The following is a 16,575-nucleotide window of genomic DNA, read 5'->3' on the forward strand; positions in this document are numbered from 1 at the left end:
GCAGGCCTCAACCTACAGGTTTTTGCATTTCAGCTTGTCTTACTCATGTCTAATCCTTGGTTCCTCTAAATACTGATCAATCTTATACTTTTATAATCCTTCAATGAACTCTAATTAACATACAATAAATATATGTAATATAACATTAATCATAACATCACACAATAAATAAATAAATAAACTAAAATAATTGGCTACATTAGGCAAGAAGAGATGTCATTTGGAAGAACATACAGGAATTGTCCATTGGCAGAATTTGCAGCAACAGCACTGATTCTCTTACCATAGCCACATCCCAAGAAGACATATGGGTATGTCGGCAATCAGACATGATGCAGCTGACACAGTTTCAGGATAACTGCATTTGTATTTTTTCCCTACATGGTCCCTAAATGGCACCTACTTACAGATTTCCAGCTCCCAGCCATCACCTCTCTTGGGGGCAGACCCAGGCCTCACTCCCTCCTCGCCAGTTGTTTTAAGGCTACACAGAACGGTGCCTGTGCTTTCTTTCTCTGAAGGCTAGACTGGTCTATTGCCTGCAGTTGTAAGTTACCACACAGTTCCTTCTAAGCAAGCACATTTACTTTTAAGGTAAAAACATTACAGAGAAAATACATTAAAACAATAAAAGAAGCTACGTGCCTGCTAAAAAATTTAGCAGAGGTCACCCCAACCTCTTCTAGTTTTCAGTCCTTCAAAAACCACCATTGGATTTTTTCCTCATAATTACAAGTTCATATCATGTCTTAGATCCAGAACCAGAACAAAGGCTGGGAAGAGCAGCCATTTCTTTATATAGATTAGACTTATCAGGTTACCAGCAAACAAAAAGCCTCTCCTCAGAGCATAGCTTCAACAGGCTGGGTTTTTGCATAACTCATAGTTAGGTAACTTTCATTAACCTCTCCCAGGGATTCCCCAGGAAATCCACTTAACACTTATTGTCCCAAAAGTCCATACTTGTCTGGCCCTTTTTCAGTATAGTGTTTTGAACTCCCAGTTTTTTCATTGGTCTCATCAATTCCCTCCTTCCTCCCCCCCTCCAAGAGGTTACATACAATCCTGACCCACAATTAAATTTTGTTTTATACAATAAGGGTTTTCAGGGATACTGCAGGAAATTGCCATATCTGTGTCAGCATCCAACAACGGTACTGATGCACAATGAGCTTACATAGAAGTCTAGAATCAATATTAATTGGACAAGTTAATTCCTGGAGAACAGGAATTCTGAAATAGCACAGATGTAATGCAGAGGAATTTGCAAAGCCTCCACATTCAAGAGTTTTAAGCTAAAGCGGAGAACACATCTGGATTCAAATGGTCTCAGAGCCAGGAATCCAATGGGGTGCCTTTGAGGCCATCAGGTCAGCGATCTTTGGAAACCAGCACAGATCAAGAGAGCATATGAAAAGCCTAAGGAGATGGGAACATTTGCTTGAGTGAGTGAAGGGAAATGGAATTAGAGGGAATTCTGAGACCAGGAAAAATCTCTAAAGTTACTAACTTAGCCCTGGTCTACACTAAGCTCGGGGGTCGAACTAGGGTACGCGAATTCAGCTACGTGAATAACGTAGCTGAATTCGAACTACCCTAGTTCGACTTACTTACCCGTCCAGACGCCGTGGAAGCGAACTCCGCGGCTCGAAGGTCGACTCCGGCAACTCCTCCTGCCGCGGTGGAGTACCGGAGTTCGAACTAGCGCTTCCGGGGTTCGAACTATCGCGTCTAGATCAGACGCGATAGTTCGAACTCCGAGCAGTCGAACTCGCCGCGTCGACCATCCCGGTAAGTGTAAACGTGGCCTTAGTTGATAAAATAAGCTACTTGTCTGATATTGATGTGCACAGTGTTCATCATCCTGAGCTAATTTGAAAGTCACATTTGTTTTAATTGTAAGCGGGTACTCATCATCAAATGTGTGTGTTTCTAGTGAAGTCCTGCAGAGATTCATTCTTGGCCTTACATTATTTAACATTTTTATCAATGACCTGGAAGAAAATCTAAAATCATGACTGATAAAGTTTGCAGTTGACACAGAAGTTGGAATGGTAAATAACGAAGAGGACAGGTCACCGATACAGACAGATCTGGATTGTTTAGTAACCTGGGCACAAGCACACAATATGCAGTCCACTAATACCTCTGAAGGAGGAAGAATTGAGCCATCTCTACCGGGATTCAAGCATGCGGTTCTAGGGAGTCTAAATATTCCCTCTCCAAAACCAAAATCACTAAGCTTAAGGAACACATGTGGAATATGGAATCTTATATTACATCTGCTGCTTTAGAAGAATATTTTGGGAACCTTGTGTAATGAGTAAGATTTAAATATTAAATCAGAGAATAAGAAAAGGCAAATACACAATAATTATCGAGTGGTTCAATGAAGGACATTGGTGTGTTTTAATTATACTTGATTTGGCAGTAGCTGCCTGTAGATTTTCTACAATGTCATAAGTCTTGACCATGAGTCTTTGGAACATCTATAGCACTAGATGAGACTGAAGGATGTGGGGTGTGTGGGAGAGGGAAGAGCGGGGGGCTGGATTTAATAATTACTTTTATCTTTTCACTCAACACTTGATCATATTTATATAATGCTAAATAAACATGACTGCCATATCTGTAGCTGTTCCATGTTTGCTGTAGCTTAAGGCCCAGTTCTGCAAATGCTACTAAGCACAGTCCTTAATATGATAACTAGTCCTGCTGACTTCAGTGCAGTTACTACTCGCAAAAGAAAGGACTATGTTCAGTAGAAAGTATTTGCCGGCTTGGGCCCTAAATTGTCAATGTATATCTATTTCTACTGTGTCTTCTAAAAGAACACACAACACGTCTCTAGTAAGGTTTGGGAGAAAGGAATATCAGAATGTGAATGTAAAGAACGAACACTGAAAACATTTCTCCATAAGAAGGGTACGGTGTACAAATCCCATGAAAGAGATATTAAGACCCTACGAAAATGTTGTTACCACAGCAGTCCTGTGGTTCTTATCAATTGGAAGGTGGGTGACAGCAGCTGACCATAAAACCCACAGCTCATATGAATTAGCTGAGAAAATTGTTCCCAAAGGTTAAACAGCAAAGGCAGCATTAGACTGTTTTTTGACTAATATGTATTTTCTCTTTGTTGCAGAGGATCACCAGACAGGGATGGAATTGTAAGTACTGAACTCTTCTTATAAAATTATTCTTAATGGCATTCAGTCTGTGTCTGTCTAAAAGCATTGTCCTCTGCAAATCAGCATAAGGAAGTCATACACTTTCTCTCTATTTCCATTTAATGTAGTAAATACATTAAAAATTCTCTTTATGAGATAGCTGTTTGTTTAAATCAGAGGAATTCAGTCTGGGAAGATTGTTTATTTGTCAAAAAATAAGCAGCCAATATGGATGCAGTGCCAAAATCATCTGTGCTGTACATACAGCCACTTTATAAATCCTGTATAAAAATAGCTCAAAGGTAATGTTAAATAAAATCAAGCATTTGAAAGCTGCTTTTTTATTATGAATGTTTTACTTTTTATGGAAAAATGTTATACAGCATTTTCTGCACAATGGATTAATAATCTGAAAGTTTATTAAGAGAAATGTGACAAATTTGACTATTTTCTGTGCAATTTTTATTTGCTATATTAAATTGAAAATAGGAGAGTCGTTACTTTAAAATTATGGCTGCTTTAACTTATGGTTTTAGGAATGAATGTCCCTACTAAAACTGGACTTTAGAGGGGTCTTGATTCCTAAATTTCCAGTTTGCAAAGAAGTATGTTGGGTTCAGACATCAATTTTACTGTAAGGTTTTTTTTTGTTGTTGTTTTTGTTTTTTTTAAAAGAGATTTTGTACTCAGATTTAAAAAGCTCATGCCTAAAATAAAAATTAGGAACACATTCAGAAGGAAAACTGGTGCAGCTGGGAAACTAGTTGCTCTGCATCATATTCCGAGCTCTGGAGTGGAAACTAAACCAGTCATTAAAAATATCCATATGTGTCTCCCGTAAAATCACACAAAAATTGGATGGCCTAATTACCGCTTTAAGAGTCTTTGGCATCTGACCCAAGATCCTTAGCTTCGTGATAACACTGCACTCATAGAGCCCTTTGTCATTAATTGTTAAGAAATGTCAAGAAATGAAGTCCAGAATACTAAACTTTGAGTAACACTTCAATCAAGGCTCTATTCATCAGAAAGAAAGGGGAAAAAATGAAGCTTTCCAGATTACATGAAACTGTGGAATGTACAAATCTGTCTTCCATAGTCTTCAGCCTCTGTTTCTCCTCTTCTGCTCCTTTTCCTTTACTTTTCTTTCTGCCCTTGGACTCTTCCTCCTGCTCTGCTGCTCTCAGACTGTTTCGTCTCTCTTTTCTATGTCAGCTGCAGTCAGGGATTTGCCTTATCTCTTCTCTGTGTGCAGTGCTCCTCATGTTTCAAATGCAGTGCAACTTTCCTTTTCTCCCTCTGCAGTTTCTGAGGTCTCCTGTAAATGTGACATACTTACCCAGAGATAGTGATATGTGGGGGAATTCTGTTCATCTTTGTGTCACGTAGACAGACATAACCACACTGCGCTTCTTGAAGCAAGAAAAAAGTGTAAGGTGGATGCCCCCTATATAGGGAGTCTAAGAATGAAGAGTTAACTTAATACAGGGGTGGCCAACCTGTGGCTCCGGAGCCACATGAGGCTCTTCAGAAGTTAATATGCGGCTCCTTGTATAGGCACCAGCTCACTGCTCAACCCCTGGCTCTGCCCTCATTCCACCCCTTCCCCTGAGCCTGCTATGCCCTTGCTCCTCCCCTACCCCCTCCGAGCCTCCTGCACACCACAAAACAGCTGATCGGGAGGTGCGGGGAGGGCTGGGGAGATGCTGATGGGCGGGGCTGTCAGTGGGTGGGAGGTGCTTGGGAGCAGGGGGGAGCTGATGGGAGGCTGCTGACGTATTACTGTGGCTCTTTGGCAATGTACATTGGTAAATTCTGGCTCCTTCTCAGGCTCAGGTTGACCACTCCTGACAATAGATTAAAACACCTTCTGAAACCAATGGCAAAACTACTATTGATTTCAGTGGTAGCAGGATCGGGTGCCAAAGTTATGGGTAGCTTGTCAGACCACATCGTGGCTTTTTTGTTGTTGATGCTAAAGAGTAGCAGAAGTAGCAAATGTTGTCGTTAGATCTGGTATTACAGGCACTCGCTCCCTAGCAGGAGTGTCGGGCTGAGGGTGAGGCAGGGCAAACCTCCACATCCTGACCCCATTTCCCCGGCAGGAGTGCTGGGGAGGGACCCGGGGGGATTGCAGGCAAAAGGGCTGAGGAGGGCCCCCCCACTTGCTCTGGCCCAGGGCCCCACAAACCCCTAATCAGCCTCTGCAGGTTTGTAAGCTAATGATTGAGCTAAAAGTTATGAGCGAGGGCCTTCTTCTCCCACTTTCCCTGCCCCCAGCCATTTTTCATGAGCTCTCTGATAAGCAGCCTCTGAACACTCCTAGTGGATTGGGTCCTGCAAGTGAGTTAGTTAGGCAAAGGAACACCTATCTTCCCCTAGTTTGTGCATCACATTGAGAGTACATGTGCAGAGGCAGAAACATAGGCACCTAGTAGGGCTGCCAACTTTCTAACTGAGAAAACCCCACCCCTACCCTGAGGCTCCGCCCCTTCCTCTCAGCCCTCCCCCATTCACTCCATCCCCCCTCCCTCCGTCACTCACTCTCCCCCACCCTTGCTCACTTGCTCGTTTTCACTGGGCTGGGACAGGGGGTTGGGGGTGCGGGCTCCAACTGCAGGTGCGGGCTCCAGGGTGAGGGGTTTGGGGTGTAGAAGGGAGCTCCGGACTGGGGCAGAGGGGTTTGGAGTGTGTGTGGCGGGTGAGGGCTGTGGCTGGGTGCAGGCTCTGGGGTGGGGCTGGGGATGAGGGGTTTGGAGTGTGGGACGGAGCTCAGGGCTGGGGCAGGGTTAGGGTGTAGGAGGAGGGAGTGGTGTGGGCTCCAGGTGGCATTTACCTCAGGCGGCTCCTAGGAAGCGGTCGACATGTCCCTTCAGCTCCTAGGGGGAGAGGCAGCCACAGGGGCTGTGCAGTTCCTGGCCAATGGGAGCTGCGGAGCTGGCGCTTGGGGCAGGGGCAGCATGCAGAGCCCCCATGGCCACCCCCTGAGCAGAAGGGACATATTGCCACTTCCCGGGAGTTGTGCGGATCCAGGTGGGGAGCCTGCCTGCCCCACCAACCAGACTTTTAATGGCCCGGTCTCTTTTTGACTGAGTGTTCCAGTCGAAAATCAGGCACGTGGCAACCCTAACACCTAGGGAAAAATTTACTGTGAAAACTTAAGCACCGTGCAAGTTTAGGAGGCTGCAGGGTTTGATAGAAACTGAGTGGGGGTATTGTGAATCCCAGTGAGACCTGATGCTGCAACTTAGGCACCTAAAGTGGCAGTTATTCTCATAAGTCCTGTTGTGAATCTAACCCTTGGTGTAACCTCCGCCAGTATGCTGTCTTCACGGTATGGTCTTGAAATCCCAAACTACAGAATCCCAACCATTCTGACTGTATCAGTTGTTGACATGTGCTGATCTTTTTTTATAGAGCAGAAGTTCTCGAGTTGTGGTCGGTGGACAGTTGGTGGTCAGATGGTGCTGACATCTCCTTCCCCATTTCCAGCTGCTAACATGCATTAATAGATAGACAAAATGTAGTAAATCCCTTCCGAATATTACCTTTCCATGCAAACAACTGCTGTAGTTTCCACAGGAGTGATATGGTGATTGTGAATGGGAGGGAAGGTGGTCTGTGGATCAAGTAGAGTGGAGGTGTCCATGAGACAGTCAAGAAGGGATGTTTATTAAGAAGGAGTACACATTACAAAAAGTGTGAGAGCTTCTGAAACGCTACCTGGTTCTTCCTGCCCATTTTACAGATTTAGGGCCTAATCCTGTGGGATCAGGCCCTTTAAGTGCTTGCTGAACCTGGAATAGGATCTGATGCGTCCTTGAGATACAAAATATCATAAAGCCTCTGTAGCCCAATATCCACCAAGCCTATTGTCTGGTGAATAGAGCCCTGGTATGAGTCCCAATGTTTCCTTTACATTTAAAGGAACCAAATTTGGCCAACCTTCTTTTTTAAACTGTATAGTATGTTTGCTAACTCCATGTCATTCTTTGTGTGTTTAAAACCCTCCCAATACTTTAACACTTTTTCTACAAAACCAAAATCCATTCCAGCTTCCCAGCCCTCATCCTCATGAGCCACCCTTCAATAACAAACCAGAGTGTGCACGTGAAGGAGGAAAAAAAATTTCGGTAAGGAAACAGATTTCAGTTTAAAGCTTCCAAAGGGTAATAAAAACAGTGAGTAAACAAATGTTTTAAAAATTGTTGAACAAATTAGGAAAAATACCTTTCAGACTCCCATATAATGAGAGAATTCTGATATGTTAGCTAATAGCAAATACAAATTTACTACTAAAAATGTAAAGATTAACAACTATGCGGAGCACATTCAAAGCTCAGTTTTTGCTAGGCCTCTAAAATAAGGTACTCAGTTCTGCATTTAGGTGCTTTGATACTACAGTGATGAGCATGATATAAAAACAGAAAAACTTAGGGCTTGTCTACATGAACAGTTGGCACCAAATTGGGGTGTGACTCTACCACACACTGGCCTGCCATGGACTAACTATGGGCATGGACCCTCTGGACACATTAATAGTTCATTAATGTACTTTGAATAGTCCTGTTTCAAAGAGGGTTAGCGTAAAAGAACTGTTAATGTGCATCAGCAGGGTCCATACAGACAGCTGGTTTGCAGGATGCTAGTTCAGGGTAGCATCACACACCAGCTTGTTGCAAACTAAATGTTCATGTAGACAAGCCCCTAGGTGCTTTGTGGCCTGATCCAACTCCAACCAATAGGAATCTCTCCACTGATTTGAGTGGAGGTTGGATTGAGCCTTGAAATGTGGGTATGTGAGTGCCCTGGTGCTACTGTTAACCCAGTTCCATTCTGGGTGCTGTCTAATTTAGTTGCCCGAGTTTGAAAACTGGGCCTATATTAAGTCTCTAAATTAGAGGATTGTTTAAACATATTTAGTGCCTTAAGTGTGGCCTGACATGTTTAGCAAGCGTAAGTGTGCTTAGTTTGACATCTCTCAGACTGGTAAACAGCTTGTTGATTTGAAAAGAGATTGGTTTGCCGCACGTACAGTACATTTTAATTGTAGAGACTTCTTTGGCATTTTTTATTATGTGGCGAAGAGACAGTTGACTTTGCTTTAAGATGAACCTAACCATAAGGACATCAGAAATGCAGCGCAATTCCTGTCTGAACATTATAGTGGTCTTCATCTGCGCCACTCTGTGGAAAGGTGCATTAGGTTTTTTGGGTTTTTTTTATAAACTCCTTTGGGTAAATGTTTTATAACTTTGCAATTAAAATTTACATTGAGAGTACAAGATCTCAAGTTAAGGACAGAACTCTGCCCAGCTATCAGTTTTTGGTTTTGCCCTGGGTGGGGCTTGTGGGGGTGTGTGTGGTAAATAATAGCAGAGTTTGACCCTAGATCAATCTGAGCCTCTTTAGACTATCAGCACACACCTCAGGTGGAAAATTAGTCACTTTTGCTGTACGATTTAGCACCATTTCTGCAATGAACACAGTTTACTGCTTATAAGAAAGCAATGTTACTTTCTGCAGAAACCAATAATACCTGTCGGTATATCATGATTTTTTTCCAGAAAAGACTAAAACAGTGGATGATGACTAAGCAAGGAGGCTCATTATATAAATGAAACATTACTTTTGACAAGGCTTTCTACATGTACACATATGTATATGTACCCCCACAACTACTGCTGTTACAATCCGAAGAAAGCTATGTATACTCAATAAGTGAAGGTTTTGTGGATATCTGTCCAATACTTGGTGGTGATGAACCTTTAGCACTAGTGTCTCAGCACAGCACAGTGACTTAATAATTTTACTTCCCTTCCTCACAGGAGCGTTATGGATTTCAATTAATGGTTGTTTATAAAGTGCACTGAAATAGACATGTGGAAGATTCTACAGAAATGCAAAGTATCATTTATTTGCTGGGCTGTGGATTTTGAATCGCCCTATTTGTTACCAAAAATCAATCTTTTACATTATCTTAAAATTTGTATGAAATACCTGTTTGTTATATAGGGACATCACGATCATCTAACCGTACTGACCAGTTTCTTTAGAGGGTTGCTAGTCTGGCCATTCTGTGACAGATTTTAGTAGTTTGCTCCAGATAGACATTGTGTGATTCTTAGCTTTTCAATTTAAAAATTGTAAATTTGTTCTTAAATGTATTACAGAAGAAAAGTAATGGAGCTCCAAATGGATTTTATGCAGAGATTGACTGGGAAAGATATGTAAGTATCTGGATGATCTCCTCCCCCCATTTAATAGATGTCAGTGCTATGTGATGGGGAATTCATATACCTTCATATGCTGCAGGATTATCTCACTCTGGTAGACATCATTGTTTTCACTGGTCCAAGTGTGTTTGCTTCATATGCAGCATCTTCATTTCACTCTCCACTTCAGAATGAAGATCACATCCTGGAGTATTCACAACTCCAACCTGGTTCAAATGTTACTACGTATTTCAGGCAAAGACTCAGTTTTCATTTCCACATACTTCGTTATGTGGAAACGACTATTACTAGAGCAAGTGGGGGTGACTGTCACATTGCAAGGCACACTTCCCTCTGAACATTTTTTGCCTATTGTTATGAGTTACACCTAAGATTACTGGAACTGGGAGTGATTCATCAAAACAATATTATCTCCAGGTTTTTTTTGTTTGACGTGAAGTTGACAGTGTTTCATGTGCAGTCGATTTAACTATAGGTAGTTTCCCCTGTTGTTCATGTATCCTGCAGCAACAGGGGGGAGAGAAAAATCTGCAATGAAAATAGGAAACTATAATTGTAAAACCACAAAAATTGATATGAGGGGACTAACCCATTTTTTTTCATGCTGAGTATGCCTCTTTAAGTGATGGAGTGAATCTTACTGTTGAACTACATCACTGTGGAGAAAAAAATGAATTCAGCTATTTCATCACCCTACAAATGTGTAGTTGAAACCTAACCTTACTCTGAAATATATTTTATATCCGCATGTTAATTAGATTGTGTAAAATTGTCCAGAGACTGGGGAGCTCAAATTACCCATTAAGTACCAATTACCCTGAGTAATAAGGAAAGGTCTATTTGAGACCAATTATACCATCAATATGGAATATGTCAAAGTTAATTGGAAAAAAAATAAATTTCAATTGAACATTGAGAACATTTACCTGCAAAGAAGCGAACAGTTCAAAACTATGTTAAATGCAGCTCTAATAACTTCTGCCTTAACTGCCTGTGGGTCTGATTCTATAGCCTTATTCTACAGGCTCAAAGGCCTGCCGGGTCAAATGCTATTCTGGAATGTATGGGTTCTAGAGTAGAAGTCCTTCCCTAGAACGATTGTGTTTCTATACTATATGGCTGCTTAGTTTTGGTGCCTGCCTTCCATTGTTTCCATCCCTCTTCCCAGCACTTTTTACCTGCCTAATTCTGTGGACTGTAGTTGCAGTAGTTTCTGCATCAACCCAACCGAGACTGTTAAAATCCTGTGCAATTCCTACAATCCTGCCTTTTTTTTCTCTCCAAACCCTTATACTTGCCAGGTCAGCTCTGTGCAGTGGATTTGATTGACGCTGCCAGAGTTAACAGCAATACCTTGGCATGGTAGGGTAGTTTACAGATATTAGCAAGTGCAGCTCCAGCCATGTTAAGCCTCCTATAAACAAAGCCTTCTCTTCAGCTTGCGGTATTTTTTTCTAATGTTGGGTAAAGCTCACTTACTCAGCCCAGTGTTTCCTTTGACATATCCTCCTGGCAGAAGAACTAGCGTAAGCTGCTCTTTAATAAAATGTTTAACAAGAACTTAATTACTTTGCTTTGTTTATATCCCACCCAGAATTCACCTGAGCTTGATGAAGAGGGATACAGCATCAGACCAGAAGAACCAGGCTATATCCTTTATTGTTCGCCTTGCATCTCAGTTTGCAAACAGTAATATGATCATGGGTTCATGGAGTGGTCACTGAAATTTTCTCCTGATTTTTCTGTACACTATTATTCCTTAGCTAAAAGTGAAGCCCAGTGGAAAATCACCTGATACAGTTAACCAGAAGGCACTTCTAATTGCTTTGTTTTACTCATAAGAAATTAACAGAAAGGAGTAAGTGGATAGGAAGTGCACTGAGAAATAATTATGTTCAGTGCATGCCACTAAAACAGATGTGATGATAATCGTCACGGTGAATAGAAGCAGATTTCTAGTCCTTTTCTCTGGGTTGGCAGAAACTAGAAGGGTTGCAGAAGCAGTGTGTTCATTCATTGGAGGAAAGAAGCAGTTTACATCTCTCTGCAGAATCCCTTTGGCCTTGTAAGAGAGAATTAAAACTCGAGGAGCTGAGCAAATGTTACATTTATGAGTCTTGAAAAGTAAGAATCATCATCTAATGGTCAGAACCCAGATCTCTAGATTCTCAATCCTATTTTCAGCTCTGCCATAGACTCACTTGGGCAAGTCACCTAACTATTCGTTAATTTCTCCCGCTGTAAAATGGGGGTGCTACGACTTTCCTTCCCAACGAACTAGTGACGCTAGTGAGTGTTTATAAATCATGCTGTGATTCTCTGGTGGAAGTTAATATAGAAATGTGCACAGTATTGTATTTAGTCTCCAGCTTGTTTATGCTGATCTAATAGCCGTTTAATTGTTGACACTCTTCCTTTCATCCATTTAAATGGACATAAGCAGGAGCAAGAGGAGACATCTTGTTTTTCTAAAAGCAAATTGAAGCACAAATGAATTTGCCTTTTGAAAATCGCTGTCCATTTACACTGACGTGTAAGAGGCTGTGAAAGTGTAGATACATATTTTATTTAAAACACATGTATCTAGGGTGTGATAGGCACCATAGAAAACCCTTAAGATAGCTGTACATTTTATTTACTTGGTACAGAGGCGCCATAACATTTTAGATATTCTCAAAATGTAGAACAATATATACACACTGGCCCATCTCCTCCACTATGAGGCACAGGTATGAGGTGTGCAAATGAAGGAGGCTGAAAGCTCACATGTGCTCTCCCTTCTCCTGCTGGCCAGAACCTCTGCATTTTGTTTGAACAGACTGAAGAACTCTCTCTGATCCCAGGATGTAACACACAGCTGAGGATTGGCGCAGTGAAGGCTAAGTCCCCTTTCCTCAACCATATCCATGTTGCAAGGGAAGTTAGTGGCATAAGATTTGGGGCTACTACACCCTTTGCATGGGAGTGATGTCCCTTACTGGCTTTGCTCACTTTACAGGTAGTCTGTGTCAATGGTGCGATACAAAGCAGCCACGCTGCATACAGGAATCTGGCCTGTGCCGTGAGCTGCCTTAGTAAGCAGACCGTGGGAAAATAGGCTCATAACTTCCTCCTCTGTTGCCACTGAAACTTCCTGGTTACGTATTAGTGTACAGAGTGTAAACTGGTACAGTGCTGACTGGTGGGAAAAGACTACTCGTAAATTAATGCTATGCCACAGTGCAGTTTTACCTACTTTTATGAGCAGTCAGCAATTTACATCTATCTATCTCTGTGTGTGTGTGTGTATATATATATGTGTGTGTGTGTGTGTGTATCATATACAAATATGACAAAATGGAATAGTGGTGACAGGATTGGCAAAAATGTGTATCCTCTGTTACCCCTTTTTGCTGGTGTACAGTTGGAGTAAAATTTTCAAAAACATCTAAATCCCATTTTCCAAAGTGACTTAGGAACCTAAATCTTACTGGAAAATCAGAGGGATTTAGGCTTCTAAGCACCTATGTCACTTTAGAACATGGGCCTAAGGCACTTTTTGAAAACTTGACTTTAGGAATTTGAAAAGATGGGGGTGGGAGTACTCGTTTGCCTCCCCTCTGTATAAAAAGCCTACCTCTTAGCAGAACAAAAAATTCTTTAACTGTGATCTACCTACCAAAGGAAAGCACTTTTATTCCTCAAGCGAATCAGAAGAAGAAGAGGAGTCACACAAGAAATTTAACATTAAGATTAAGCCTTTGCAGGCTAAAGACATTCTTAAGAGTGCAGCAACTGTAGATGAATTGAAAGCGTCAATAGGCAACATCGCACTTTCTCCATCTCCAGTGGTGAGTGCGTTGTGTTTTAATCTTTTACACAGTTGTGTTTTAATCTTTTACACAGTTGGGAGAACAATAACATCCTATCCTGGTTAATTGTATTAGTACTCACCAAGTCTGTTAATTGAGCGTAAAACTGATTCATAGTTAAATAAAAAATTTTTGCACTTTGTCTAGTTTAGACACCATTTCTAAGTTTAGTCACCCAGTAGCCATGAATAGCTCTGGGAGATTTAGTGTCATGATTTTTAATAGATATTTTTAGTTCAAAATGTGCTAAAATATTATAAAGTTTCCTGAATATGTTAAAATATTATGAAGAGTCTTCTTATAACAACTTCTCTATGGACTCTTTTATTTTAGTGAGTTTCACACATCTCCAAATGACCAAAACCCAATATGTATACTTTTTTCTTATTTTCTTATTTTAAAAAATTAGTATTTGCTATTACAGTAGAATCTGGACAATCCAAACTCCAGTTATCTGAAACTCCCCATTATCCAAAACAGGGTCATGTTCCCCTCGTTTCTGTTAAGTGTGTGGAAATTTCCCTCCTATATCAAAACTGGCAGTATCAGGCCCTAATAAATCTTACATTGGGCAGTTCTGTACAATGAGTCACCTTATTGAAATCAATGGGATGGATAATTCATGTAAAAAATTACTACTCAGCGTGGGTAGGGGTCGGAGAATTGGGCCCTCGGTATCTCTCATGATACTTGACTAAGTGAGATTGTACTGTAAAAGCAATAAAACAATAAGGTGAAACTCCACTGAAGTTGTTGATGCTACAAAATGTAAAAATGGCAAAAGTAAGATCAGAATTAAGCATCGTGTATTTCCTTGCTTTTACCTTCCTCCTTTCACATCTTAATTTTAATTTTTGTTTCATTTTCTGCTATACATAAAAATCCATCAGAACGACCTCTTGTTTTGATCTGTCACTTTCCAGATCACAATCACACCTGTGTATCAGTGTTGTTACAAAGATGCATAATGTTACATGTACCTTCCTTAATGAAGAAATAAATCTAGATTTCTAAAAGGAAGGACCATATTTCATTAAACCCTTCCTCTTTTTCATTCTATTAGCATGTATCTTTTTCAAAGCTTACCAAGATCTCTGACTTGCTATCCCAATCTATTCAGCTGTGCAAAGCTCTGTGATTTCTCTCCATAGGTAAAGTTTTAAATGTTTTTGAAGTTGCATGGATTTGCAAGTCTGGCATCTTGCTTTGAGTTTGGGATGAGAATACAATCCAAAAACTCAAAGTGAAAATGAACCAAAACTGCAGTCTTCCTCATCCCCCTTATTCTAGGCCAGTGCAACATCACTAAGTTTTTTGTGTCTAAGTAACGTCATTTAGCCTTCCCTGAAGTGGGGAGTTTTAGATCTGGGATGAAACCCAAACTCTGCTGATAACCTGTCTGTGTGGTTTCTCTATGGGGTTTTACTCTCATAGTTGGCCCATTTTGTGATTTTTAAATGCTTTCTCCTCATTGTGACCAGGGAGCTTCCTGGAGTTTCACATTCAAAGCCCAGAACCTGTATTAAAGTTCCTAGGATCACGCAACATCGTCTAAACCAAATCTGTTTGTGATTCTCTTTGCCACATCACAGCCACAGGAGTCCAATGTGCATATGTCTGTGTGTATCTATATAGGCAGGGGTATCGTTTAGTGGGGAGAGGTCAAATACTGGAAAATTTAAAAATAGAGAAAGCACTAAAAATATACCAAAGGGATCAGTTGTTTACTGTCAGGTGCAGAGACGGGGCAAAAAGATCTAATAGGCTTCTTCGGTGTCTGATTTCTGCTTTTGGGATTAAAATATTTTATCCTCATTTTAAGCAGCAGAAACTACAGTACAGCTATTCTTCACAAGTAGCAGGTGCTCTATGTAGAATTTGAAATCTATAAATTGGAGCAGTTAGTCCACAATGCAGCCCCCGTTCTGAGGTCCTTCACCCTCACTAATAACTCATATCTCCATAATTCATGACTGTCAGATGCGTGGTACTAACTCATCGAGTAATTCTGTACTTTGGTCATCTAATTGCCCTAAAGTTTATGAATTTGGGGTTGATCTCATCTGAAGAATATTAAAGACCATGAAATATGTTTGCAGGCAAATGAAGATACATTAGGAGAGTATCAAAATTTGGTCGGTTCTTGGCAATCACATTTTTCTTAGCTGTTACCCTGCTTTAATAATTCTGAAAGAAAACTCACATGAAGCAACATAAAAGGAATTAGGCTCATGTGGCCACTTGCTGTCTTGTGCCTTGCGTTCCTGAAATTGAAATAAGAAAAAAACAACTTAAATCCCACAGAACTGCACACTCTACTAAATACACTGCAAGATCAAAGCCTATTTTCACTTACAAATTAAATGAAAGTATCTGTTTCCTAGTTTCTGTGATTCTTTTTCCACTGAATGGGAGTTTTGCCTTTGACTGATATGGAGCAGGATTTAGTCCCTTTGCAAACACATTCATGTTTGTTAATTTGCTGCTGCATGAAGCTCTTCCCTTTTGCATGCAAACGTGTCAGAGTTTGGTTTGTGGCTAGTCTTTGTTCTAGTGAGCTGACTTGTACAGTTATGAAATCGTAAAGATGCTGCAGCTGGCCTGGAGGCAGGACAGCAGTGTATTCTGTTGCTGTGTGCGGAAGCTGGGTTCAAGAGTCAATTTGGGACTCTCATTTCCGGAACTGTGGGGACTGTAAATCATGCAGAATGATGGCTTTATTATTCTGTGGAGTATGTGGCTTCCTGATCCACTGACACTGCCTGGATGAAGTTAGACTTGAGGCTAGTTGCTGCGATGCTGATCATCGAAGAGAAATATGTGAATTAGAAAGAAACAACAGGCAGAGATGAAATGGGAGAGAGAAAGATACTAAGAGCCTGATCCTCAGCTACTGTAAATCAGCATAGCTCTATTCAGTTCAATGGAGTTACACTAGTTCACATCAGCTGGAGGATCTGACCCTAAATATTAACACTAAATTAACTGGATTAGATGTGGCCTGTCTGAAATGAGGAATCACTCAGGGAGTGATTATCTAAGGTAAAGGCATAAGTCCAGATTCGTGGACACTCCCAAAATACATGCAGCAGAAGTCCAGGGGCAGTGTGCGCAGCTGGCATAAAGCACTCCTTTGTGCCGCTCTGATTCTGGTGCTATTTTTAGCAGCAACTACCATATGTTGTGTTAAACTAGCCTGAGGGCTGGTTTTATGTACATTGGCCTATAAGAACCAGGAAGGGCTGAATACTTAGGCCAGGACTGGATAGCAGATATGTGTTCTAACTATGTCCCCCTTTCCTGATACACTGAAAAAGG

At 41.1% G+C, this 16,575-nt stretch overlaps 1 protein-coding gene across 3 annotated transcripts in view; it reads left to right on the forward strand.

The window, feature by feature from the left end:
* SGIP1 (SH3GL interacting endocytic adaptor 1) overlaps positions 1-16,575 on the forward strand; it is a 150,530-nt gene that overhangs the window by 63,766 nt on the left and 70,189 nt on the right. For 2 of the 3 annotated variants that reach the window (XM_045028904.1, XM_045028905.1), the window contains 5 exons: positions 3,146-3,170; positions 7,226-7,303; positions 9,344-9,400; positions 11,001-11,055; positions 13,061-13,236. In XM_045028904.1, coding sequence (XP_044884839.1) covers positions 3,146-3,170; positions 7,226-7,303; positions 9,344-9,400; positions 11,001-11,055; positions 13,061-13,236 — 391 coding nt within the window. The remainder of the gene's footprint in view (positions 1-3,145; positions 3,171-7,225; positions 7,304-9,343; positions 9,401-11,000; positions 11,056-13,060; positions 13,237-16,575) is intronic. The other variant, XM_045028906.1, reaches the window with a different exon arrangement.

Source organism: Mauremys mutica, chromosome 8, assembly GCF_020497125.1.
Source record: "Mauremys mutica isolate MM-2020 ecotype Southern chromosome 8, ASM2049712v1, whole genome shotgun sequence".
Classification (NCBI taxonomy): domain Eukaryota; kingdom Metazoa; phylum Chordata; order Testudines; family Geoemydidae; genus Mauremys; species Mauremys mutica.